General features: G+C 56.6%; 10 protein-coding genes across 18 annotated transcripts; 4 read left to right on the top strand and 6 right to left on the bottom strand.

Moving 5' to 3' along the window:
• Positions 1 to 409: 409 nt before the first annotated feature.
• On the bottom strand, positions 410 to 2,196 carry KVP17_001251 (uncharacterized protein; the record flags this gene model as incomplete). 3 transcript variants are annotated; one of them, XM_068516505.1, is made up of 4 exons in its annotated part: positions 410 to 1,352; positions 1,379 to 1,500; positions 1,527 to 1,952; positions 1,990 to 2,196. In XM_068516505.1, the coding sequence occupies 4 exons, from the start codon at positions 2,194 to 2,196 to the stop codon at positions 410 to 412; spliced, it is 1,698 nt and encodes a 565-aa protein (XP_068371154.1). The 3 variants fall into 3 exon arrangements, with proteins under 3 accessions (XP_068371154.1, XP_068371156.1, XP_068371155.1); XM_068516506.1 differs by lacking the exon at positions 410 to 1,352 and having other exon boundaries at positions 1,470 to 1,952; XM_068516507.1 differs by lacking the exons at positions 1,379 to 1,500; positions 1,527 to 1,952; positions 1,990 to 2,196 and having other exon boundaries at positions 410 to 1,117.
• Positions 2,197 to 2,252: 56 nt separating this feature from the next.
• On the bottom strand, positions 2,253 to 4,486 carry KVP17_001243 (uncharacterized protein; the record flags this gene model as incomplete). 2 transcript variants are annotated; one of them, XM_068516491.1, is made up of 2 exons in its annotated part: positions 2,253 to 3,516; positions 3,543 to 4,486. In XM_068516491.1, the coding sequence occupies 2 exons, from the start codon at positions 4,484 to 4,486 to the stop codon at positions 2,253 to 2,255; spliced, it is 2,208 nt and encodes a 735-aa protein (XP_068371141.1). The 2 variants fall into 2 exon arrangements, with proteins under 2 accessions (XP_068371141.1, XP_068371142.1); XM_068516492.1 differs by having other exon boundaries at positions 2,253 to 3,507.
• Positions 4,487 to 4,548: 62 nt separating this feature from the next.
• KVP17_001255 (uncharacterized protein) lies at positions 4,549 to 6,881 on the top strand (the record flags this gene model as incomplete). Its single annotated transcript, XM_068516515.1, has 2 exons — positions 4,549 to 4,838; positions 4,868 to 6,881. The coding sequence occupies 2 exons, from the start codon at positions 4,549 to 4,551 to the stop codon at positions 6,879 to 6,881; spliced, it is 2,304 nt and encodes a 767-aa protein (XP_068371161.1).
• Positions 6,882 to 7,018: 137 nt separating this feature from the next.
• Positions 7,019 to 7,861, top strand: KVP17_001248 (uncharacterized protein; the record flags this gene model as incomplete). Its single annotated transcript, XM_068516502.1, has 1 exon — positions 7,019 to 7,861. The coding sequence occupies one exon, from the start codon at positions 7,019 to 7,021 to the stop codon at positions 7,859 to 7,861; it is 843 nt and encodes a 280-aa protein (XP_068371151.1).
• A 45-nt stretch (positions 7,862 to 7,906) lies between these two features.
• On the top strand, positions 7,907 to 9,439 carry KVP17_001241 (uncharacterized protein; the record flags this gene model as incomplete). 3 transcript variants are annotated; one of them, XM_068516487.1, is made up of 4 exons in its annotated part: positions 7,907 to 8,358; positions 8,415 to 8,607; positions 8,636 to 8,911; positions 8,939 to 9,439. In XM_068516487.1, the coding sequence occupies 4 exons, from the start codon at positions 7,907 to 7,909 to the stop codon at positions 9,437 to 9,439; spliced, it is 1,422 nt and encodes a 473-aa protein (XP_068371137.1). The 3 variants fall into 3 exon arrangements, with proteins under 3 accessions (XP_068371137.1, XP_068371138.1, XP_068371136.1); XM_068516488.1 differs by lacking the exon at positions 8,939 to 9,439 and having other exon boundaries at positions 8,415 to 8,691; XM_068516486.1 differs by lacking the exons at positions 7,907 to 8,358; positions 8,415 to 8,607; positions 8,636 to 8,911 and having other exon boundaries at positions 9,023 to 9,439.
• Positions 9,440 to 9,953: 514 nt separating this feature from the next.
• KVP17_001253 (uncharacterized protein) lies at positions 9,954 to 11,293 on the bottom strand (the record flags this gene model as incomplete). 2 transcript variants are annotated; one of them, XM_068516510.1, is made up of 3 exons in its annotated part: positions 10,061 to 10,162; positions 10,191 to 10,655; positions 10,685 to 11,293. In XM_068516510.1, the coding sequence occupies 3 exons, from the start codon at positions 11,291 to 11,293 to the stop codon at positions 10,061 to 10,063; spliced, it is 1,176 nt and encodes a 391-aa protein (XP_068371159.1). The 2 variants fall into 2 exon arrangements, with proteins under 2 accessions (XP_068371158.1, XP_068371159.1); XM_068516509.1 differs by having other exon boundaries at positions 9,954 to 10,655.
• Positions 11,294 to 11,320: 27 nt separating this feature from the next.
• On the bottom strand, positions 11,321 to 16,576 carry KVP17_001266 (uncharacterized protein; the record flags this gene model as incomplete). 2 transcript variants are annotated; one of them, XM_068516531.1, is made up of 3 exons in its annotated part: positions 11,321 to 13,404; positions 13,443 to 16,037; positions 16,066 to 16,576. In XM_068516531.1, the coding sequence occupies 3 exons, from the start codon at positions 16,574 to 16,576 to the stop codon at positions 11,321 to 11,323; spliced, it is 5,190 nt and encodes a 1,729-aa protein (XP_068371176.1). The 2 variants fall into 2 exon arrangements, with proteins under 2 accessions (XP_068371176.1, XP_068371175.1); XM_068516530.1 differs by having other exon boundaries at positions 13,443 to 16,209.
• A 69-nt stretch (positions 16,577 to 16,645) lies between these two features.
• KVP17_001244 (uncharacterized protein) lies at positions 16,646 to 16,954 on the bottom strand (the record flags this gene model as incomplete). The annotated part of the gene is made up of 1 exon (XM_068516493.1): positions 16,646 to 16,954. The coding sequence occupies one exon, from the start codon at positions 16,952 to 16,954 to the stop codon at positions 16,646 to 16,648; it is 309 nt and encodes a 102-aa protein (XP_068371143.1).
• Positions 16,955 to 16,978: 24 nt separating this feature from the next.
• Positions 16,979 to 18,700, top strand: KVP17_001263 (uncharacterized protein; the record flags this gene model as incomplete). 2 transcript variants are annotated; one of them, XM_068516526.1, is made up of 3 exons in its annotated part: positions 16,979 to 17,103; positions 17,133 to 18,364; positions 18,393 to 18,700. In XM_068516526.1, the coding sequence occupies 3 exons, from the start codon at positions 16,979 to 16,981 to the stop codon at positions 18,698 to 18,700; spliced, it is 1,665 nt and encodes a 554-aa protein (XP_068371172.1). The 2 variants fall into 2 exon arrangements, with proteins under 2 accessions (XP_068371172.1, XP_068371171.1); XM_068516525.1 differs by lacking the exon at positions 16,979 to 17,103 and having other exon boundaries at positions 17,230 to 18,364; positions 18,423 to 18,700.
• A 625-nt stretch (positions 18,701 to 19,325) lies between these two features.
• Positions 19,326 to 21,662, bottom strand: KVP17_001257 (uncharacterized protein; the record flags this gene model as incomplete). Its single annotated transcript, XM_068516517.1, has 1 exon — positions 19,326 to 21,662. The coding sequence occupies one exon, from the start codon at positions 21,660 to 21,662 to the stop codon at positions 19,326 to 19,328; it is 2,337 nt and encodes a 778-aa protein (XP_068371163.1).
• Positions 21,663 to 21,747: the final 85 nt, after the last annotated feature.

Below are 21,747 nucleotides of genomic sequence, written 5' to 3'. Positions count from 1 at the left end.
ACGTCGAAGGAGGAGACGTCGAAGGAGGAGAGGCTGTAAGCCAAAGACAAGCCACCTTCCTATTGCTGCGAAGACTCAGAAACCTTTTTTTCCTACGAAGATTCTTGTACAACCCAAGAAGGTAACCCATAAGACTATCCAAAAGGGACAGCTGCCGTGCGGCCACCCGGAGACGCGGATACGCTGTAGATGCCGCTGTCGAGTGGCCCTGGTCTGTGGACACAGGTGCGCTGGAATCTGTGGAGAACATCACAGGCACTACTGTGATAACCTCTCCTCTAGCCGATCAAGTTAAGGTAGATCGAGGTGATATCAGGCCTCTCTATCCGTGGGTGGAGACCATTGTTCCGCTATGGTAACAAGCGGCAAAGACCTAAAAGGAACAGCGTGTCCAGTTACAACGATTCGCTTACACCTTGTGCAACCTAGCCAGTACGACCACGGTAACGGTTCCAGCCAGCAGAATGATGGCGACGCACCCAGTGGTAACGTAAAAGGCTACACTCGAGTCTTCGAGGCCGTTGGGGACGTTCATGCCGAACATGCTGGTGACGAAGGTCCCCACGGCCATTGCTGCGCCCATGATGCTGGCGGCCAGTTCGATCCGGAGGAGCTTGTTGCGTTTGTCGGAACGGCGGAGACTGATGCAGGTGTAAGTGGACTCTATGGCGTCGTGTAACGCCTCTTTCTGCTGTTTCAGCGTTTGGATCTCGCAGTCAGCCGCAGTTACCAGGCCAAGCCAGTCGTCCCACGACTCCCTCTCCGCCGTCGTGACCGCCGAGAGCAAGCGAGGACGCACTTCTAGTGGTGGGGTCAGCAGCCCGCGCTGATCGTCACTATTGCACGAAGAGAACGAGGCCGCGTCGTCGTCGTCGCCGGAGTTCGACGAGGACGAGAGAGACCTCCGCCGCCGCCAGCCCGCCAAAGCTGGTTGAATTTCCTGGGGCACTGAAGACAGCCCATCCACCAGCAACTGCAACTCGTCCAGCAGCTCTTGCCAGAGATCAACATGTTCCTCCACGTTCTTCAAATGTTCCGTTGTCTCTGTGATGCATAACTTCACTTTGTCCATGAGCGTCTTCCCCTGTCGGTGTGCCCCACCAATAAGCGTCTGCATGGACCCGGCCAGACAACGGAAACGAAAGGAGGATGATCCCAGCAGCTCTCGAGGTACGGCACCTAGGAGGTACTCGCCCCCCAGCAAGCTCTTCGCGACTTCCTGTTTGGCCGTGTCCTCCAGCAACGATAGCAGCTCCGTCCAAATGGTGCGAAAGTTGGCAGCGCTCCACTCGAGACCCTCAGAGGTGAGGCTGGCGGTCGCTGCCCACAGGGCCTTGAGGTCAGCGGAGGCTCTGTGTTCCGAAGACAGATGGCCTACGGCTCCATGCTCAAATCCTCAAAAGATCTTGTTCTGATGACCAACGCTACCGCTTCGGTAAATATTCCTATGAACAGCGGCGAGGTCATCGCTATGGCATCCCGTCGAACCAAGACGGTTGCCTGTGTGCGCTGCCTCTCATTCTCACGTGTGTTGCGTTAATAATGTACTTGATGTCTCGTTGGGACACTGCTAGCTCGGGGGCCCAGCTGCTGCCTGCTGGCACTGCTTCAGGCAGGGACTCGCTGCTGTTTAGCTTCCCCGCCTCTGTGAACTCGAGGAAAATGAACTGGGATAATTGGGTGTGTGGTATGTCCATGGACTTCACTTGACCCATGCTGAAACAGACCACCTCGCGCCTCTCTACACAGTTCAGGAGCTTTTGCCTGATGCTGGAGACACGGGCAAGGTTCACAGTTGGCCCCTCCTCATCTGGGAAGGGAACCTCGACCTGCAGTAAGTCCGCCACCCCCGTCTTCGCGAGCTCCTCCAGCCGCCTGGAGAAGCTCTCTTGGAAACGACGGCGATCCTTGTCTAGCTCGGACTGCAAAAACGCTTTACGGCGATGACGGGCCTGCAAGTTGTAAAGCGGGACAAAGTGGCGCGCCTACCTCCAGTCGGCATGCCTCCTCAGCGGTGCGCAGCTGCTCCGGTGCCGGTGAGGCACCGTCTGTGTAGAACTCCGAGTGGACCTGCTCGGCCTGCGCTGGACGCAAATGTCTGGCACGTCGTCTGCGTCGCGCTCGGTGATGCACCAGATCATGGCTGATGTTGCCATGGGGGAGGTTTCGTTTGGTGCCAAGAAGGTAGGGAAGCATTCCAAAACCCAATTAAACTGCGAGCATCACATCACATTACTGTTGTTACGGACATGTCACTGGCTCTCCTCGCTAGAAAACCACTTCGAAAGGTGCCGACGCAACGCCGACCTACTGCGTTTCGGCGGTGTCTTCTCCTTCATATCCGCCACCAAGGCCTGGATGTGGGCCAGCTTCCTATCTGGGGACAGGACCACAGGTCTGCTGGGTGGCGGACGGGACGGACTACGCCGGTGGAAATTTTCCTTGTCTTTGAAGGCCACCGGCGTCTTCTGCAGTTCATCAAACTCACGAGTGATCGTTTGAGGTGAAAGGGATCCGGCTGCCAACCGCTGCATATCGAAATCGGCCACGGTTAGCGACGCCGGATCTACAGTCGTGGTGTCGACCACGGCGTTCGCAAGCGCTAGTCCTTTGACGAGCGACTTCAGTCGCTTGTTTTCGTCCTCTAGCTCAGCAATGTGGTTGGTCAAGGCCACTGTGGACTTGTGACATGTCTGCCTCTCCGTCGCAAGGCACTCCAAGTCACTTCTCAAGCTGTGGATAATACCAGTAGACTTTTGCAACTCGGAGTCCAGCCGACTCGTCTCCTGCGACAGCTCCTGCAGCCTACTCTCCGCGTTTTCCTCAGCCTCCTTCATTGCAATAGCTCTGATGTTGCTCTGTTCAGCCTGGGTTTCCTCCAGCTTTAGGGCCATCTTCTGACACAAGTCTACCCACTCTGAGGTACGCGCTTCGATCTCGTCGTTCCACTGCTCTTGACGCTCTCGATCTGCCTTTTCGTACAGCTGCAGATCAGCCTCGAGTTGCCGGACGCGCCATGAGTTGCGCTCGTCGCCAACCTCGTTGGTTTCCCGCTCCAATCGCTGGCGCTCGTCGTCCCACGACTCCCGAAGCTGGCGCTCGAGCAGCTCCTTCTGCTGGAGTGCAGACTCCAGCTCTGCCACTCGCCGGCGCAAAGCGCCAAGTTCCCTTTCTCCGCCACCCCATCTCTCCTTAAGGTCGTTGCAATAGCCACGAAGGTCATCGTGGCTCGTCTGCAGGAGTTGTACTTCCCGAACAAGGTTCCCATACTTGTTCTCGGCGGCGGCTGCAAGCCGATCGCTTTCTTCCTTCGCCTTCCGCAGTGTTTGTCGGTCGCTGTTGGCTGTCGTCAGCTCATTCTGCAGCGCAAGCACCGTTCTTTGCTGATCTTCAAACAGCCAGCCGTCTGTCTCGCAAGACCTCTGACGTGCCTCGCCACGTTGGAGATGAAAAAAGGAGCTGCTCATGGCACATCGAATGGCACTAGCGAGCACGAGGGCGAGTGGTCTGGTGTCACTGTGTGTGTCAGGCTCCAATCCCACCCTTTGCGGCCACTAGTCGTCCTAAAACTGCGCCTGTGGCAGTAGAGAATGGCGGCCTCCTCGGAGGCGGAGCGCTGACCCCGGATCTCCACGACTCGCTTCCAAACGCCACACATATAGAAGTTGTGGATCATGTCAAACGACTTATACCGGTGAAGCTGTTCTCTCCTGCGGAAGACGCATGAGAGCAGCACTGAGGCCAGGACAACCTGCCTCTGACGCAGAGCCCGGCGGTATTCGTGCCCTTTGGCCACCTGCAACTCGCGATGCATACGCCTCCGGTCTCGCAGTGTCTCGGAGAATTCGTTGTCGACGGTGGCACATTGTCGAGTATATTCCGCAGAGCCTTCAGCCGCGCGGTGACAGCGCTCCTTAGTCCGTATCCAGTCTGAGTGGATCCTCTCCTCGTCTGCTACGGCCTGGTTAAAGGCGAGGGAGTACGCCGACTCCTTGGCTCTAATCTGTTTAGAGATCATCTCATCAAACGCAGCGAATCGAGACCTAAATCTCCACCGCAGCAGACACTCCAGCAAGTTGACCAACTCGAACCTACACTTGACTGTCAAGGCCGTCCTGTCAACATGAGCCCAGGCCACGTCCAGAAGAGACTCTTCAGAGGACACGGAACCGTTCGACGGCTCCTGCGTAGTCATGGTCACGGGGTCGATAAAGAAGGAGGGTTCCTTGAAGGCAGGAACATAGTTGGTGGCCGGTGGGGGCGGTATGTATCCGTGCCCCGGCCGCACTGCAGCCCAAGCAGCAGAGGGTGGCCGGGACAGACCTGCAGGCGACCGACCTCGAGGCAACGGAGGGACGTTGAATATGCTGGCAGGAGGAGCCGGATGGTAGTACAGTTCGTCCAGCCGGTTCGGTGTGAGGCTGCGCTCGTGCGGTACGGGTGGGCGTCGGAGGCGTGAAAGGGTCTCCTCTGACTGACTTCTCATTTATCGAAATTAATATTACTCCAAATAAGGATAATCCGACAGAAATAGGCCAAAATTTGCAAATGGACTCCACTTTTTGGCTCAACTACTCCTGCAGCGTGTACCGAGGCCGGGAGCCTCTTATGGACGAGGCCCAAATCGGTTTAGATGCAGAGGGACGCCTTGTAGCCTTCGAATCCAAGCAACCGGACGAGTTTTTGAAAATCGGTTTACATCGTATCCTTGCCGCCTACGCCGTCGACTCCGATGCCGTAGGGTTGCGCGTCGACACCAACACGGTGGAAGAGTTCCATCTCGTTACTCGCGGTGACTCCCAAGCCCGAGACGAAATTTTGTCGGCAGTTGGAATGGCGTAGGTCACCTTTCCCGTTGTCCACCCAGACTGCTTGTTCCATATGACGTGATTGTGGCCCAGCCCTGCATCCTGGCGGCCTTCAGTGCTGAGCACAACGAAATGCGGGTGTTTGAGGATGACGCTCTATTTTCGCTGCTGAAAGTCCGCGACTCGGGAGACTTTTGCGTGTTGCTCTCTCGTAGTGTGCCTGTCGCCGAGGCCCAGGACTTCTGGGATGAGATGAAGATGGTCCGCCGCGTTGACGAGCACACGCCGATAATCCATCCTCAAAGGCGGAAGGACTACATCACGTCGTGGAAGTTGCATCGGCAGTTTAGGCTCAGCTATGCCGATCGCGATCGTGGCGTTATCTGCTGCCGCGCTCCCATCAGCTCACGTAACAGTGTGGAACTAAGCGTGAAGTTCAAAGCACGCGCAGACGTATCTTTCGAGGAGGACATGGAGTTCATGTTCGATGTTCTTGTGTTCCTGATCAAGAACTCAGTCGGCGAACTTTGCGATGCAACTCTCAAAAGATTAAAGGAGTCGTCGAAGGCCGTCGCGCATCTGAAACGACAGGAGGATGAGAAGGCGGCTGAGGCATGGAAAGAAAAGGAATCGACTCGACTGGAGGCTCAGGCGAAGGCGATGGCTCAAGCGGAGGCCCAGGCGAAAGCTCAAGCGGAGGCCCAGGCGAAGGCGAAGGCTGAAGCGGAGGCCCAGGCGAAGGCCGAGGTGGAGGCCCAGGCGAAGGCTGAATTGGAGGCCCAGGCGAAGGCTTCGGAGACTCAGAAGGCTGAGAGGAAACGAATAGACAAGGAGAATGTTTCGGTCCCTACGATAGGTGAGATCCGTTTAGGATCGACATCGAAACCAGCTCCCGTTGCCAACCGACGAAATGAAATGATCGGCTTGCAAATCGAAGCTATCTTCCCTGGAGCGTCCGAGTACGAAACCGCCTCTGAGGACGCCTTCCATAGTGGGGAAGAGTCCGATTCCGAGTCCTCTGGGCCAATCCAACACCGATCTGCGAAAACCACCATGAAGTTCAGCGATCGACTCCGAGACGACAAGAAGCACAAGTTCCTATTGAAAGGCAGTAGCACTTTAGTCGGGCGTACCGCAGGTGACAACTCGGTCGTTGAAGTCTACCGTCCGGCTCCCGAGCGCGTCGGAGTGCTGGAACACGTGGCAGACATCTCCTCCGCGCCGACTGTGGACAAGGCCATACTCGCCCACGACTGTACGAAGTTGCTGGCCACCAGTACTCAGGATGCCAACAAGGTCCAGCAAGTCGACTTGGAGACGGGCGAGGTCGTTTCCAGCTGGCGAACTCCACACGCTCGCGTGACGCAGATCTCCACGACTTTTACAGGCGCTCAGCACACTAACGACCCCACCTTCCTGACCATGAACCAAGGGGCCATCATGAAACACGATACGCGGCTCGGTACCAACCGGAGTATGGTTGCCGAGATCAACTACGCGACCGACGTGAAATTCTCTTGTATCGGCGTAACTACTGAGGGCCATATCGCTATGGGCAGCGCCGACGGAGGCATTCGGCTGTACGACGGTCACACTAACGACCAGCAGAAGTACAAGCGCGCAAAGAACTACTTGCGGCAGGTGCAGGAGCCGATCACGGGGATGAGTGCCTGGGGTTCCTTTGTGCTGGCCACTACTGACACCTACCTCGTGTTTATTGACGTCACAGATCCAACGCACGGGCGGAACGGTTTCACTTCGACCATCCGTTTACACAGCAGACCGCAGCACGTGCAGCTTACGATCACCAACGAAGACTGTCGCCGCCTCGCCATGGACAGTATCCGGTTCCGGAAGGCACATTTTAGCGAAGACGGTCGGAGAGTGGTTTCGGTAACCGGCAACGTTGTGGTGACGTGGACGATTCGCGACATCCTACTGGGCCGTCAGACCAAGTACACCCTACATGTCGCTCCAGACATAGTGCGTGAGGTGGACAACGACGTCTGCGTCACTGACGCAGACGTTAGGCTTATCGACGGTCGGAAGAAGCGACTGTCATACTTGTCATAATCAATGATCCTTAAGACTTTGAACCCGATCACAACACTCAACCAGCTTGGGCTCTCGTCGTGTGGAGCATAAGACGCGCAGGAGGCGGGCTTGTTGGGGTTCAAGGGGAGATTCGCAGCGTTCACGGTGTGTGCACCATGCACCTAGGTGACGGGCGGTCGCTGATGGTGGACGTTCCCCCTCCGCGAAACAGAGCAAAGGTCAACCACATCATCGCATTTTGTGCCGCCATGCTGGCGGCCGGCCTCGCGATCTCGTGCTTGCTCGTCCAGAACGTATTCCAGTCAGTGATGTCGGTGATGACTGCACAGCTCAAATTGGACTTCTCACTATTTGATGTGCAGGCTTCAGGAGACTGCTTTCCTCTCTGGGGTATCTACACCAAGCCCAACGTGATTACCAAGTTCTGTTACGGTTTCCTCCGTACCTTTGACGGTCTGAGTATCGGCAGGTTCGTAGATATTTCGTGCTCAGCGACGTCGATTTTTTGGTGGCTGCAGTACAACGCCTGTGATAACGCGTGGCGCGTAGCATTCCACAGCTACGCAATGATCACGGGGATCATACTATGCGCAGTTTTGTACATGGCGTCTGCCGTGGGCGTCCTTCTTTACCATACAACACTGCGCGAGAAATCCATTCGAGACTCGGTGCTGGTCCTGCAGTATCTTGGAACCGTGTTCTTCGCCGTTCCGTTCACAATGTTCTCCTTCTGCAATGGCTTCTTCGTCGACCTCACGCTGATTCCGTTCTTCGTCACAGACGTCTCAGGTTTCGACCTGGGACCAGGCTATTTTTTGCTGGTCGCTGTGTTCTTCTTCTTGGTTCTAATACCCCTGGGGTCTACGCTGGTACTGCCGAGCTGGGCGACCTCTGCTGCCCAGCAGGAGATTCGGCGGAGAGCCGAAGGCATCGAGCGGTACCGGTCAGCGAAGAGTGAGCAAGCTCAGCTGATGGACGAGCTAAGAAGACTGCTCTAGGCGGCCCCACCTAGTTTAACCGAATCTGTACATTTTAAATTCAAAATGCCCCAGGGGCTGTTCTACACTCGTTTCGGGCTATACCCACCTCCTACCGACGAGGCTTGCGACTCTGACTTAGTGGTTTGGGATGACTCCTCAGACGACATGTCTCCCGAACAAGCTTGCGTCTCCAGCTTCGAAGGGAGCAGTAGACGTCTCTCTGTGCCCTTCCTAGACCAAAATGACTCCAAGAAGGCAGACAACATCCACACCACCCTCGCGATTTTCAAGGCGTTTCTCGCCTCAGGATGTCTCATGCTTCCTCGTGGGATCGCGGAGGGAGGCGTGCTAACGAGTCTGCTCCTCATGGTCGTGATGGGCGTAGCGTGCCTTTACGCCATGATGCTATTGATCGACTGCGTCGAAAGTGAACGGACTCAAGTGACGTATGGTGAGGTCGGTTTCATGGCTTTGGGTCCCTGGGGGAAGAAAACGGTCAATCTCTGTTTATTTTTGTGAGGAGCTCACATGTTTACTATCTTCTATCCTCTCTAACTAAAACTTTGTCCAGATCTCAGTGGTGCTTTTGCACCGTGTACGCCATATTCTTTGCCGAGAATATCCAGAGACAGATAGAACTACTGCGGCCGCATGGCGCTTCCTGGAAGCTACTTATCGGTATCCAAGCACTTGCGCTGATACCGCTGACATGGATTCGTCGGATTAGAAATTTCGCTCCTGTCGTGCTCGTGGCCGATACCCTCGTGTGGTGCTGGGTTCCCAAAGACGCAGATTCTCGCCGGCATCGTTACAGTCACCGTCTGGTCTGTCGGGTCCGTTGCCAGTGACCCGGCTCAGGTCTCTAAGGTGGAGTGGCTCTACAACAGCCGGTGGATGAGCACGTTTGGCATCATCGCCTACTTATTCGAGGGCGTCGGGGTGCTGCTACCGATCAGGTCTGGCATGAAGATGCATCTTCAGCCAACTATGCCTCGACTGCTCACTAGGGTGGTTGGGAGCATTTTTGTTGTCCTTTGTGTTTTCGGCACTGTAGCCTATCTAGCCTTTGTAAGAATACTTGCGTCCTGATCACAGCCCCACCCCGAGACTATCATTCTACTGAGTCTTCCGCCGGGCGCGTTGTCCAGCTTCCTGCAAGTCGCGCTCTCACTTTCGTGCATGTTCACCTTCCCGTTGCAGTTTTACCCTGCTGCCCGGCTGGCGGAGAACAAACTAGTGAAGCACATGATACCTGGCAAGCGGCGAAAATGGATCAAGAACGGAATTAGAGCACTAATGGTGTGCACTGTACTAATGCAGGCCATCGTTGTGCGGCCGTACCTGGACATCTTCTCGGCGACAATTGGCGTGGTAGCTTGTCTGCCATTGGCGCTGATTTTCCCGCCGCTCTTTCACATGAGGCTCCATCCCGCTAAGACCACTCTGAGAAGTGTACGGGCCCTACGAGGCCTTCCGGAGTGGGCGTTGAATCTGTCCACGCAAAAGGTCAACGGCCTGCTGGTTATGGGCGGCTTGGGTTCCGTGGCAATCTGCGCCTACAGCACCGCTCTCCTCATTGCCGATAAGTTGTTCTGACGTTTCCCGTGTTGTATGCCAAAGTTTCACTGTAAAAAGTGATTTCCATCACGACTCTATGGAGAGTCGCTTGGCCACCACACAAGCGGCGTTACGACGTCTAGATATCAAAGGCGCGCAGCTGATCCTTCACGTGATGGGCGCCGACCGGTTGGAGTGCTCGAATTGGGACGCCGTTTTCGGCCTCATAGCTCCATTGTGCGCCGAGGGTGGTACTCTCCGGGCGCGGTTCTTCGGACCGAACATCCCGAGCAGCATGCACGAAGAGCGACAACGCCTGCAGCTAACAGCTTCCTGCAGTCCTCAGCTGTATCATGATTACCTGGCCAATGCAGACTGCGAAGAGCCCTCGCTGGTGATGGCTTTCAACGCTGGGATTTGGGGATACGAGGAATGGGGGCCGACGCTGCTAGCCATGCAAGCAGCTCAGCACAAGTCGCTATTGGTGGTGACAAGTTACACTCTGGAGGAAAGCGAAGACGACAGCGAAGTTCTCCAGAAATATGGGCAGCCGCTATGGCTGCCCGAAGAAAATCCGCACCGATCCCAGATTCGTAGGCCAACTGTTGACGACAAGGGCCGAGCCTATCATGACAATTTCGCCTGGCAGGCGTGGGTAGTCTAGCGCACTCGGTTGGCTGTGATGTAGGCCGACATGCCGCCCAAGACGAAGAGGCCGAGCGAGGCTGCGCTCACCCATACGGCTGTGAACGCTGTCCAGCTCTGCGTGGCGCGTAACTACTGCCCTCACCTCCTCGAACCCGTTCTTGAAGTTCATACCATACAATCCGAACACCAGAAAACCGATGGCAATGGCCGAATTCGCAGCGCTGAAGAGGGCCTCAAACCAGATGATGTGGTCCAGTTGCTGTGCTATCTCCTGCGCGATTGTCGCATTCAGGTGGAAAGTTTTTGCGCGGGTAAGAAGCAGCGTTTGCCGAAAGCGGCTCGCTCGCGCACTCACTGCGTCGAGAGCTAGCAGCGTGTCATCTCCGAACGGGCAAGCCTGGTGACAAGGAGGCGACCTGGTTTGGAAGGCGCCGTCACGGGCGCAGTGCGAGAGCTGGCTGGTGTTCAACGATGACGCCCGCAGCGCATTCACGTCGACGAGAAAGGAGGCCACCGATCTGTAGATACGGTCTAGGTCTTCAGACATTTGACGCACAAGCAGCGCCAGCTGGTCGATGCCCTCTCGCCGCCAATGCTTGTGACGGAGCTGCATGAGAGGGCCCTCTGCTGGCTCACTTTGACGGCCACGCCAGCCACGAGCTCATCTACCTCCTCTTCGAGGCTGTCGATCGCATGCGCAGCCATTACGCTCACAGCTCCATCCTCGATGGGGAATCCCGACTCCATCATGTTCCCAAGCGTCTCGAAGAGAGCGTCCACGGATATACGGTCGTTGATGTCGAAGAGCACGGCTCCAGGCAACACAATACCTGATATGGGAGGAAGGCAGAATAGCACTGCGTCATTACGTGGCTTAATGCCGCTCCAATCGTTCTTGATAAACAGAGCCTCAATATCTAGCGGAGTGAGAGATCCGATAGACATCAGTCCATTCTCCTTGCCGCAGGACTGTGGCACCGTGCCGGCGACGAACCACGTCAGAGCGGGAACCCAGGCGGATGGCAGCTCGCGAACGCCCTGAAAGTCGCGGCTGACAATGCCAAGATTCACGCTGACGGGCTGCAGTGTGACGATGTTGCTCGCTAAATCAGCTGCGTCCTCCAGAAAACTTCCGCTGTCCGTGGAAGTGAAAGTTACGAGGTTGTCATCGATTGAGTCGGACTCGCTCCAGCTCTCCTTCACAGAGCTCTCCCACTGAGACGTCAGACTGTCGTTCACTTTCATCGTTACAAAAAGACAGGAATTGAGTGTTCACAAACATTCGATCGCGTCTTTGTAGAGTGATAGCGTGTCGGATAGGACTTGGCACAGCGTTTCGCATAGGCGCAATTGCGGTGGCGGCGTCTCCAGTTTGAAGTCAGCGACGGTTTCGGCGGCCGCGAAGGTCCACTGCCTCACTGCCATCGAACAGTCCTCGACGAACAACGCGTGGTCCTTGGTGATGTGTACCCGAATGTGGCTTGTTATCGACCGCAACTCGTCAACGGACGATGTGGGAATTGGGCTTCCACCTTCTCGGAAGGTCTCGAGGTGAGTCGCGAACGCGTTTTGAAAGCTGTCGTCGAGTGGGTGGCTCAGTAAGCTCTGCAGCGCCTGAACCTGCGTGGCGGACAACGACTGCTGCTCAAATCCAACGGATAGCATGTGTCGCAGCAGCAGCAAGCAAGACGGCAGCTGCGATATCATCGCAGCCTTCAGAAATCGCACAGCTTCGAGCAGAAACATGGTCTGCACTCGCTCTACCCGCTCGAGAGAGGGAATGGTCTCGCAAGCTCTGCTAAATCGGACGAGTATGAGACAAGGCGCTACTCTTCGGTGATACTGGCCACCATTTTCGGATGTTGGAGACGATTGAGCCAGCACCTTCCGTACCATCAGCGCGGGGAACAGCTCCTTGTGGGCGGCCTCGTAGTCGAGGTCGGCCGCATAGTCGGCCAGTCGCTTAAGAATGCAGCCATACAGCTTGTTGGACTCGAAAAGGTCTCGTCCGAGCGGCTTAGTTGCGACGGGGGACCGCGTCTCGCACTGGTGAATCCCCTCCGCCGTCCACCAAAGGATACGTTCCAACGCGTCCTCCAGCAGCGGCGCGTGCTCAAAAGCAGTGGCCAGTAAACACCGAGCTTTTAGGTACGAGTCGATGAGGAACGTGACAACAGAGATGGCAGAGTCGTGTGGGGGTAACTTCAATACCTTGTCGACAGCGGGATGGCGCGCAAACCCCTCAAGTAACGCCTCGATGGAGTCCATGTCCGAGAACATAGGGTCGAGCACGCTGATCCCTACCCAAGGGTACTCGACCTTCACAGCGGAGTAGAAGTCCAACACGAGGCTCATCAGGTCGGAGGTGGAGGCGAAAATGTCGCCTTGTAGCGACGAGAGGATGTTGGTGATGCGCTCAACAGGACGCAGTACGCCAGCCTCAATGAGTCGCTCCTTGCCTTCCTCGAAACCTCTCTCCGTTTTGGCAGTGAAGAACACCTTGAAGGCCGCGTGGCCATATTTCATTAGGTAGATCACTGTCTCGAACATTTCACGGCAAAGTTCCATCTGCAGGTTCACCACGACTAAGGCGGAATCGACATTCAATTGGAGTCGCTCCACCTTGGAGTCGTGGACCTCCGCGGTCTCGCGTAGACGCTGTAGAATGTCGGCGGCTAAGTACAGGTGTCGCCTGCGTGCCTCTAAGTCCGAGGCGAATGGTTTACGGACAAGGCGGGCGTAGGCGTGCACTGTCCTCCAGTCGGCGGCAAAGCACTCTAGGCGACTAGCACGGGTATCTGGTCTCTCGCAAACCTCGGGCTCCGAGTGCTTTGCCAAAAATGGTATGAACGGCTTCAGTATCCGGATGAAGCTCGAGGGCCCGCCCAGGGGCGCCTTGACAGGTGGCACCAGGGAATGTGACAAGGTACACAACTTCTTTGGATAGAAGACATGTCGAACAAGGGACAGTGTGTCGTCAGGTACGCCCTCATCCAGAAGAACCGTGGGATTTTTGGGATGTTCCCGAAATGTAGCCCACTCGTAGTAAAAGCACGCAGCCTCGTGGAGTTGCCCGCAATTCATATACAGCTGCCCCAGAACGTCGTTGTTCAAGCGTCGAAATTCGTTCTTGTGCATTTCCAGATACGTAGTGTAATGTCTGGACTTGTCCAGGACGGAGCCCTCCGTAAACGAAACCGGAAATGACCCGCTGCCAGTGGTGGTAATCCAGTCCAGCACGGCCCAGCAGAGAGCGCGGCATACAAATACCGGCACCATCCTAGTGGTTTCCTCGAACGCCACGATGACGGCGACGAGCTCTGCGCCTCTATCCTTCGAGGGGATGGTGCCTCTAGCTGCGACAGGGTGAGACAATAAGGAGGAGGGATCTTACATCTGACATGCACGTCCTGGAAGCGGTCTAGAAGGCTCAGGATCGGAGAGAAGGAGGACTTTCCAAGGTAGTGCACGATGTGGAGTTCCTGGTTGGGGTCTCTTGCCTGAAGAGCCGTAAGTTTCTTCTGCTCTAGTCTTCGAACTCCATCCAGAACTGCCAAATGGACGGCCTGGGCGTATAGCTGCACATCGGAAAAGAGACGGGTCAGGCGCTCCAGGTTTACCAAGGAGAAGGCGTCGCCCAGTGCGGCTTCGAGATCCTCCGCCTCGGACGCTGTGAAGCGTCGGTAGGACTCAAAGCAGTCGGCGAAGCCACCAAGGCAGGCCTCGCGCATCTGCAAACGCCAGTCGTACACGCGATGCACGCATGCGTGCAGCCTACGAACCTTTTCGGGCACCACCCATCGTGCGTGTGGGAGCTGCGCAGGGGGCAGCAACAGTATTAGCTCCATGAACGCCTCGCGTGTGGGGCGGTGCAGCAGCAGCTTGGAAAGCGAGGCAGCACAGATCAGGTCAAACAGTTTCGGTTCGAAGTAATCTGCTCGTAGAGATGGCGTGCAGTGGACAATACGGATGTAGTCCAGTGCGAGTTGAACGAAGCCGTGCAGGTTGACCATGGCCTGGTGGTCCAGCGCCTCTCCTCCGAGGACGTCGGAAACGGAGTTAGACACACCCTCCAGAACTCGAGTGAGGAGAGCTACCTCGGCAGTGCCCAGGCGGGGTACAAAGGTCAGGCGGTAACCAGGAGTATCTGGCCTTGGACGCTTGCGCGAGGGTGACAGTAGAATGGGCTGGGGCTCCTCGGACGGCACATTCCGGAGGATGGAGTGCTCGTTGTTGCTGTCGGTCAGCCCCAATTCAAAAAAAGGGACGTGCCACACCGGCAACAGCACTCGACAGAGGTAAGCCTGCAACCCAGCTACTCGCAGCGAGTCGGTTACGGCGGTCTTGGGGACGCCCCGGGGAGCAGTCCACGGGTCTGTCGACATCGGTGGGCTGGCGAGTTCGTCCTCCTTCAGCTGGGAAATCGCCTTACCCAGAGTGTTTACTTCCATCATGGCCACCGTCTCCTTCTTCGCGCGAGTTGGAAGTCGCTCTTGGTGAGCGTCGGCACCCTTAGTATCTTCCATTGTTTGGCTGAATGGCGTTTCTCCCGTAGGAGGCTCCGTCGCCGTCTGGAGAGGCTTCCGTCGGGCGCGTCGAAGCACTGCCTCTTCTGCTATCATCTGCCAAAGGCACGCGGCCTTCTCCGCCTTCGGCATCTGCTCCAAGAGGGCAGGGCGCTCCTCAGCAGGGCCTAGATCCTTGCACAGGTGGCGTCTTTCAACTGCCATCGAGGACAGCTTGTTGACTCTCCAGACTCCCTCAGTGGTCACCACCATGAAAGCCGGTGGCGTGCATATCTGATCCGAGGCATACCCCGGTAAGTCTATAGGTCGGAGGAGCATAGCTGGCTCCTTTCCTTCCTTCGAAGGGAGAGGTTTTGGGTGTATTAGATGCTCCACATCGGGAAACTGCCTCCGTATCTCCTTAAGTTCGTCCCTTCTGCAGTTGTCGAACGGCGACGGCAGCGGACTCCGAGTTTCGAAAAGATGACTGAACTGAGGGTCTAAATTCAGCTCCGACACCGCCAGCAACTTGCCACGTATTCCAGACGCCCCCGACGAGATGACGTGGAAGAGCTCTCCGCCAGAGTCCATCCGAGTTCCGTCGTACCGAGAGCTCAGGGATGGATTCGAGGCCAGTCCGAGCAGGCTGAGTGCACCCGCAGATTCATATACAACCAGCATCAGTCGCTGTCCTGCCGAGGTGGCCGGCGCCACGGCCTGAACGGCACACACTTCAGCAGAACGACTCAGTGCAGGAGGCGGGATCAGATTCTCGACCTGCAGCTCGAGAAAATCTTGCTCCCGCAGAATGCGAGGAAAGTCCGTGTCGTCCAGGCTTGGCGTGTCAGCCTTCGACTCCGCCGCAGCGCTGACTAGGACTCGGTACGCGTTCCGTAGCACCAGCGCTAACACGACACGACTGGATGTGTGCGGAAAAGGGATGACGCTGATGATATCGTACGCGCTGTCGAGGAACTGCGAGTGCGTAGAGAACTTATGATACTTGCTCAAGTCACTGGCGAACCGCGAGCGCGGCAGCGTGAGAAGATGGCGAACGCTGCCGAACTCGCTGTCGTCTAACTTACGCTTCTTCCGAGGGGACGTTGCGTGTCCAGAGCGTTCGGATTCTGGTGGAATCGCGAAGATATGGAGGGCAGAAGCGCGCGTTAGGGCCGTTAGTAAGCCTCTGTCCTCGTCGATCGTCAAACTGTGGATGGCATCGGCGATGAAGGACACCAGGGCTGGGCGAGATCCCTCTAGCAGCACCACGGTCGCGTTGTACTTAGTACGAAGACTGCCGGGTAGCACACGGTTGAGCAGGCCACCGACTACGTATTCCTTACTGCGTGTATAGCGGAACTCGTGAACTCCTCCAGATGTGTCGCCGAGGAAAAACCTCCCCGACGCCCAATGCGCTGTCAGAGAAGAGACGCACACGTTGAGGGGACATCGCCAATCAGAGCACAAGAAGACGGCGCCAATCGCTGCGTGCTGCGCTTTCAGTGGACTCACCGGCCTCCTGGTCCTGAAAAACCGACCAGAGCTGCGCCTCCGTAGAGGTGAGAACAAGTAACACGTACTGGCCGAATTTCGGGTCCCTCCAACGCGGCCTGCACAGACACAGGTGTTGGACGGAGCTGCCAGCAACAATCTCATGTGTACGGATGTTGCGCGAGGATCGGTAGTTCCAAAAGATGATCCGAGAGCCGTCGACCTGGTAGAACAGATCCAGCTGTGTCAATAGCCCACGGGCTGCTGGACTGCCACAACGCAGCAGCTGTTTAGTGAGGAACGAACACTCAAGCAGGTCCTGCGTCGGCTGATATTTATGTTGTCGGCCAAACGAGTCCAGATGGCTGTCGACCATAACTGGTGACGTCTCCCTCAAGACCAGATTATCTACCGTCTCTGCGGCCTGGAAAACTGCAGGCGGGGCCTCGTAGGGCACCTCCTGGCAGCGTGCCAGAAGGGAGCGACAGTAGGTATCGTTGACAAGGTTCGATGACCGTGACCGTCGATCCATGGGGGTTTTATCGGGAATTCTGAGCCCTGCTGACAGGTCCGGTCACACACGGAGGTTAGATACACACAGTCACTCCACCACGTACATCTCGGGGTCCATTGGATCAGCAGGTCTCGTACCGTCTCGTTTGCGTCTTTTTCGTTTGGAGTGCTTAGGTGATCGCATTGAGCGAATAACTGGTGTGGATTCTCCTCTGCGCTCTCTCGGAAGCCGCGGCTCGGCCATAGCGGACTCTTGAGGAGGAACCCAGCTCACTCTGTTCCTAACGGTGTCCCAAAAATAAAAAGGAGGCGGTCGGATATTTGTATGCAGAGCGGCAAATTCTGGCGGAGTGGTTACCCGAATCCAGCCCCCAGGCAGCAGTAAAACCGAGTCCATTTTCCAATAATTGGAAGTTTTCGAATGCGCAAATTTCAGCCCTATTCCAGCAGCGCATTGGCTCCTGCTGGCCCCAGCGCTGGACCCACAATCGACAGCAACCTTGTGGAAACGTACATCAAGGCCTGCCGCGAACGTATGATCCAAGGGTAGGTTGTGGGGTGCTTCTCGCACGCAGATTTACGCTCTCTGGTGTCCAACAGGGATGCAGTCAACAGGAGGCCCGCGCCCGTGCCGAGCAGCACGTTCGCGGATTTATAGAACCCTCCAACCCAATGATTTTCTACAACGAGGCGTTAGCAGAACTCTATCCTGAGGCACGCCGGGCTCCTGACAGCCGGCCTCGCGTTTCTTTTCCTTTTCGGGGAGCTACTGAAGGGTTGTCCGTGCCAAACGCATTTCTGGGGCACCCCGCTGCACAAATGCACCCACATCCTTTTCAGTATCCACCCGCCCCGCCTTCCAAGAGGCCTCCGCCACCTCCTCCTGCGGTTGATGTAGGGGGTATCGACGAGTTTCGACATGCGGTAAGAGACAAATTCCTTGGCGCACTGGAAGGCTATGGATTGCCGACGCATGTCGCAGCTGCTGGGCTGCAGGCACTGGTATCACAGCGCAGAAGTAGCTTGATGGCGAGCAGCACCGCCAGTGATAGAGAGGCAGCGCTGACCATGCCTGAAATGGGTGAAGTTATGCAGTACGTTGACAGTTCCCTTCAAGGAGCGCCTCCTTCAGATGACAGGCAAGTGACTTTCCGGACCCGCCGCAAAAGGGAAGACAGCGACATTGGAGGCTGCAACAAAAAAATGCGACCGTCGCGAGAGGAAGCTGAGAGGCGGAAACATCGCGCAGATCGATTCTCCGTGGCCGCACCCTCCACTTTCGACCGCGAGAGGTTCTTAGAGTCTTCGGACCGTATAGTTGGCACTTCCAGTGCGCTGGAGAAGGCGTACTTACGGTTAACTGACGTTCCGGACCCAGCGACGGTGCGGCCTCCGCATGTTCTAAAAAAGAGTTTCGCTCATGTGGTGGACGTTTATGCGCGCAGGCATGATTGGCGATGGGCGGAGGAGCAGTTTCGCTCTCTACGCCAGGATATGACTGTGCAGGGCGTGCGAGATGGCTTTGCCGTTGCCGTGTACGAATCCAACGCCTCCATTGCTCTGGAGAACCGGGACCTGGGACAGTTTAACCAGTGCCAGACACAGCTGATTTACCTTTATAGGGAGCTGGAGACGGGGGGATTCGACTCTCCGCGACGCGAGGAGTTTCTGTGTTATCGGATGCTTTACTTATGTCTCCAGTCTATGCACCTGGATGTGCAGCGTCTACTCGCCGACCTCACCGCGAACGAGAAGCGCTTTAAAAGCGTCGCCTTCGGAGAGGCCGTGTACCAAGCGCTCACGGATGGTGAGTGTTGGGGTATGGTGCAACCCAGCCAATCTTCATCGTTTTTTTTCCCTTGTAGAACTTCAACCCTATCCTCTAATGCCACATCTGGTTGACCTCTTCATGCCGCGCTTACGCCTCCAATACTTGCTACTTATCACGAAAGGCCAATACAAGGCTGGCGTAGCCGCCCTCACGCAGCAGCTGCGTTTCGACACGGAGGTGGAGTGCACAACGTTTTTACGAGAGCATCAGGTCATCTTCACGCAAACACATGAGCTCGACTGTCGCAAGAGTCACCCTATCCTGCTGGACTCACCGTTGCTGAAGAGTGCTAAGATTAAGGCTATGGGTTGAGGTCGCTCAAGTAATCATCCAGATCTCGGACAGGCGAATCGGTAGCTGTGAGGCCGGACAGGCGGACGGTCATCCCGTCTCCCTCGAGGACGCTGCCTCCAATGGAGCCAGTCAGGAGGGGGACCGGGAGCTGCGCCTTGAGGAGGGAGCGCAACATGTTGACGAGGTGTGCCTGTGTGTCTTCGTGCTCGTGGGATGCTGTGACGAAATACAAGGCCCTCAGAGGCTCGCCCTTCTCGCGCCCATAGGCCTCGGCGAGCGTGAGCATCAGCGAGACGCAGGCGGGAAGGATTGTCGTGTGAGCCATAGGCAAACATTCGACGAGATCTGTCTTTCCGTAGAGGGCTCCAACGCAGGACTGTGTTTTGTCGCCCCGGAGCCCACCTGACGAGAATGTTGCAGGAGGTGACCGACGAGCTGAGTCTGTGCGCTGGGGGAGAGCGAGGTCATTTTGTGCATTTCCCTGCGTCGACGAACATCTTAGCTGTGTTTAAACGCTTCAGTTACGGAACCCACGGTAAGGATCAGTGGGACATGAGCGTCGTGCGTCGCAAAGCCACACTCTTAATAAGTGCAATGAGGAACAGTGATCTTGAGCACGCATTGATCATTGATGTTCGAACGGCTACACATGGCACCCCGCTCCGCTTCCCTGAATGACGCTCGCGGCGCACAGCGCATCACCAGGTTGCCCAGCCCGCAACGCGGCTCGGACCTGGTCCTTGGTGCCGAAGCCAGCAGTGCGGCCTGAGGCGTACTGACAGCAGCTGGAGGGGTCCTTGTGTTCTGTGTGTATGAATACGTTGGCATCGTTAACGAAGTTCGCCAGTGCGCTGCAAGCGTTGTTGCCGCCCTGGAAGTACCAGGACTGCTGGACGTAGCACCCCGTCCCCGGCTCGTATCCCTCGATGGGCGCGTCTTCCGGGCCGCAGAAGGACGGCACTGAAGTTACCGATGTGTACACCCTAGGTACACGCACTGCGCTTCCCCAGCCTTCATACGCCGCATTTAGCAGGTCCCACTCCCTGTCGCCAGAGGCCTCCCAGAACATGAGACCCCCCAGGCCCCGCTGTCGCGCGAATTCAGCCTTCAACCTGATCGACTGCTCATCGTCGTAGGTGATGTAGAAGCGGCCCGGAAACTTGCAATCGGCCGCCTCGCAGAGCTTGGACACGGCCCCGTTGTCTTTGGCCAGGCAGCAGATGCCGTCCTGGCGCTGACCTACCAGGTATGGCACCTTAGATACGTCATCCCACATACGCTGGACGCCTGGTTTGTTGAGGTAGTTCGTCTTTATGTCCCAGAAGTCCAACGATCCCCAGCCCTCCTTGGGGTCGACGATGGATCCGGGACCGGCGCCAGCTGCCTGCACGAACGTACCATCTCCCTGGACCTCCGTCCATGACCGACCGTAGGCCGCTAGTCCGAGCACTATCTTGGGCTCAAGGTCGTGGTCGTAGAGGTGACGGCACTTGTTGTTCCAATTGTTGATGAGGACGTTCAGGGAGTCGTGTACGTTGAACCCCTGGTTTGCCACTGGACTGGCAGGGTTGTCGTACAACGGGGCATTATGCCCTGTGGTGTTAGACCAGGCTCCATGGAAGTCGTAGCTCATGGTGAACACGTACTTCAAATCCTCCAGAACGTGGCAAAAGCTCTCCGACTGAAATTCCTTGTTCAGAAGTTCGGGCGACATACCAATTGCAGATGTGTGATACAACTGAGGCAACCGGACCTTCATCTCCCTCACAAATTCCAGCCAGTAGCCCACCTCTACATGAGAGTCAGTCAGAGGCCGCTCCACTCCATCCTCCGTGTACTTGCCAGGATACTCCCAGTCGACATCGATGCCTGTGAAGAAGCCGTATTGGCCAGCAGTGAAGACCACAGAATCAATCAACTTCTTCCTGTTTTCGGGGTGTTTGAAGCACTTGTGGAAGTTGGATGAAAGTGTCCAGCCACCAAGGGACATGAGGACTTCATACCCCGGGTTCTGCTCTACGACGGCGTGCATGTGCGCCCGATTTCCCGCGCAGCCTCTGTAGTCCCAGGTACCCGACTGATAGCTGGCAGTGGCGCCAGGGCCGTGGACTTGATCGGCAATGCCTCCCCAGGAAGCTCCTTTCTTGAAGTCAGCATCCTTGTCAGTAGACTTGCACTCACAGTCCGCAGTGACGTCGAAGAACGCGTAGAGGGCGCCGGTCGCCTTGGAGCCCGGTAACCAGTAAGCAGGGTAGTCGCGGGTCCAGACTCCCCAGGCAGGGAAGTAATGGAACATCTTAGGTTCTCCCGAAGCTGGGGCGTGGGAAGGCCAGGGTGTCGAAGCAGCGGTCTTAGGGGTCGAAGCAGCGGTCTTGGGGGTCGAAGCAGCAGTTGTGTGGATGGCGGGAGCGGTCGTGTGTGTCGTGTCAGGTGTCCTGGTGGGACGGAGATTGCCGCCGAAGACTTCACACACCGACCATATCTGCGCTACGCACTGCGCTAGGTCACCCTTGTCAGCACAAAATGACTCTAACAGACGGCACTGGTTGAAGCAGAAGTCGTCATACCACGGGTGGCTCGGGGCGTAGACGCGCCGTTCGCAAGATTCCACTTGATTTCCCGCCGGAGAGACAGTGGGCTGAGTAGAAGGGATCACAGGGGGCTGGGTAACACGTACTGTTGTAGGAATCACAGGGGGCTGGGTAACACGTACTGTTGTAGGAATCACAGAGGGCTGGACCGGCTCCTGCGCGCCTACATCGCGGCAAACGTTGGATACCAGACGGCCAACGCACCCCGCAAGATCGGCGCCACTCGAGGCACCTGGGCACCACGGCTTGCCGTCGGTTGCATAATAGGCGCAGCGGTCCTTGCAGTAGCTGGAGTAGTAGGGAAGTCCCTGTAGCGCATCAACTCTCGGCACACAGTCATCCACAATGGAAGCGAATCCAAAACTCAAGAAACAGAAGAAGATCATCATCTCAAAATAATATCGCACCGAGGTTTCGCACCTTACATGTGTTTTATGAAGGGGACAAAGTGCCAACTCGTTTCATCTGTGCCGT

This window comes from the organism of the source record quoted next (assembly GCF_019968985.1).
Source record: "MAG: Porospora cf. gigantea B chromosome Unknown PgB_NODE_8_length_98641_cov_274.246_1-46000, whole genome shotgun sequence".
Classification (NCBI taxonomy): Eukaryota; Apicomplexa; class Conoidasida; order Eugregarinorida; family Porosporidae; genus Porospora; species Porospora cf. gigantea B.
The sequence above is the reverse complement of the archived record's forward strand: the minus strand, read 5'-3'. Positions and strand labels throughout refer to the sequence as shown.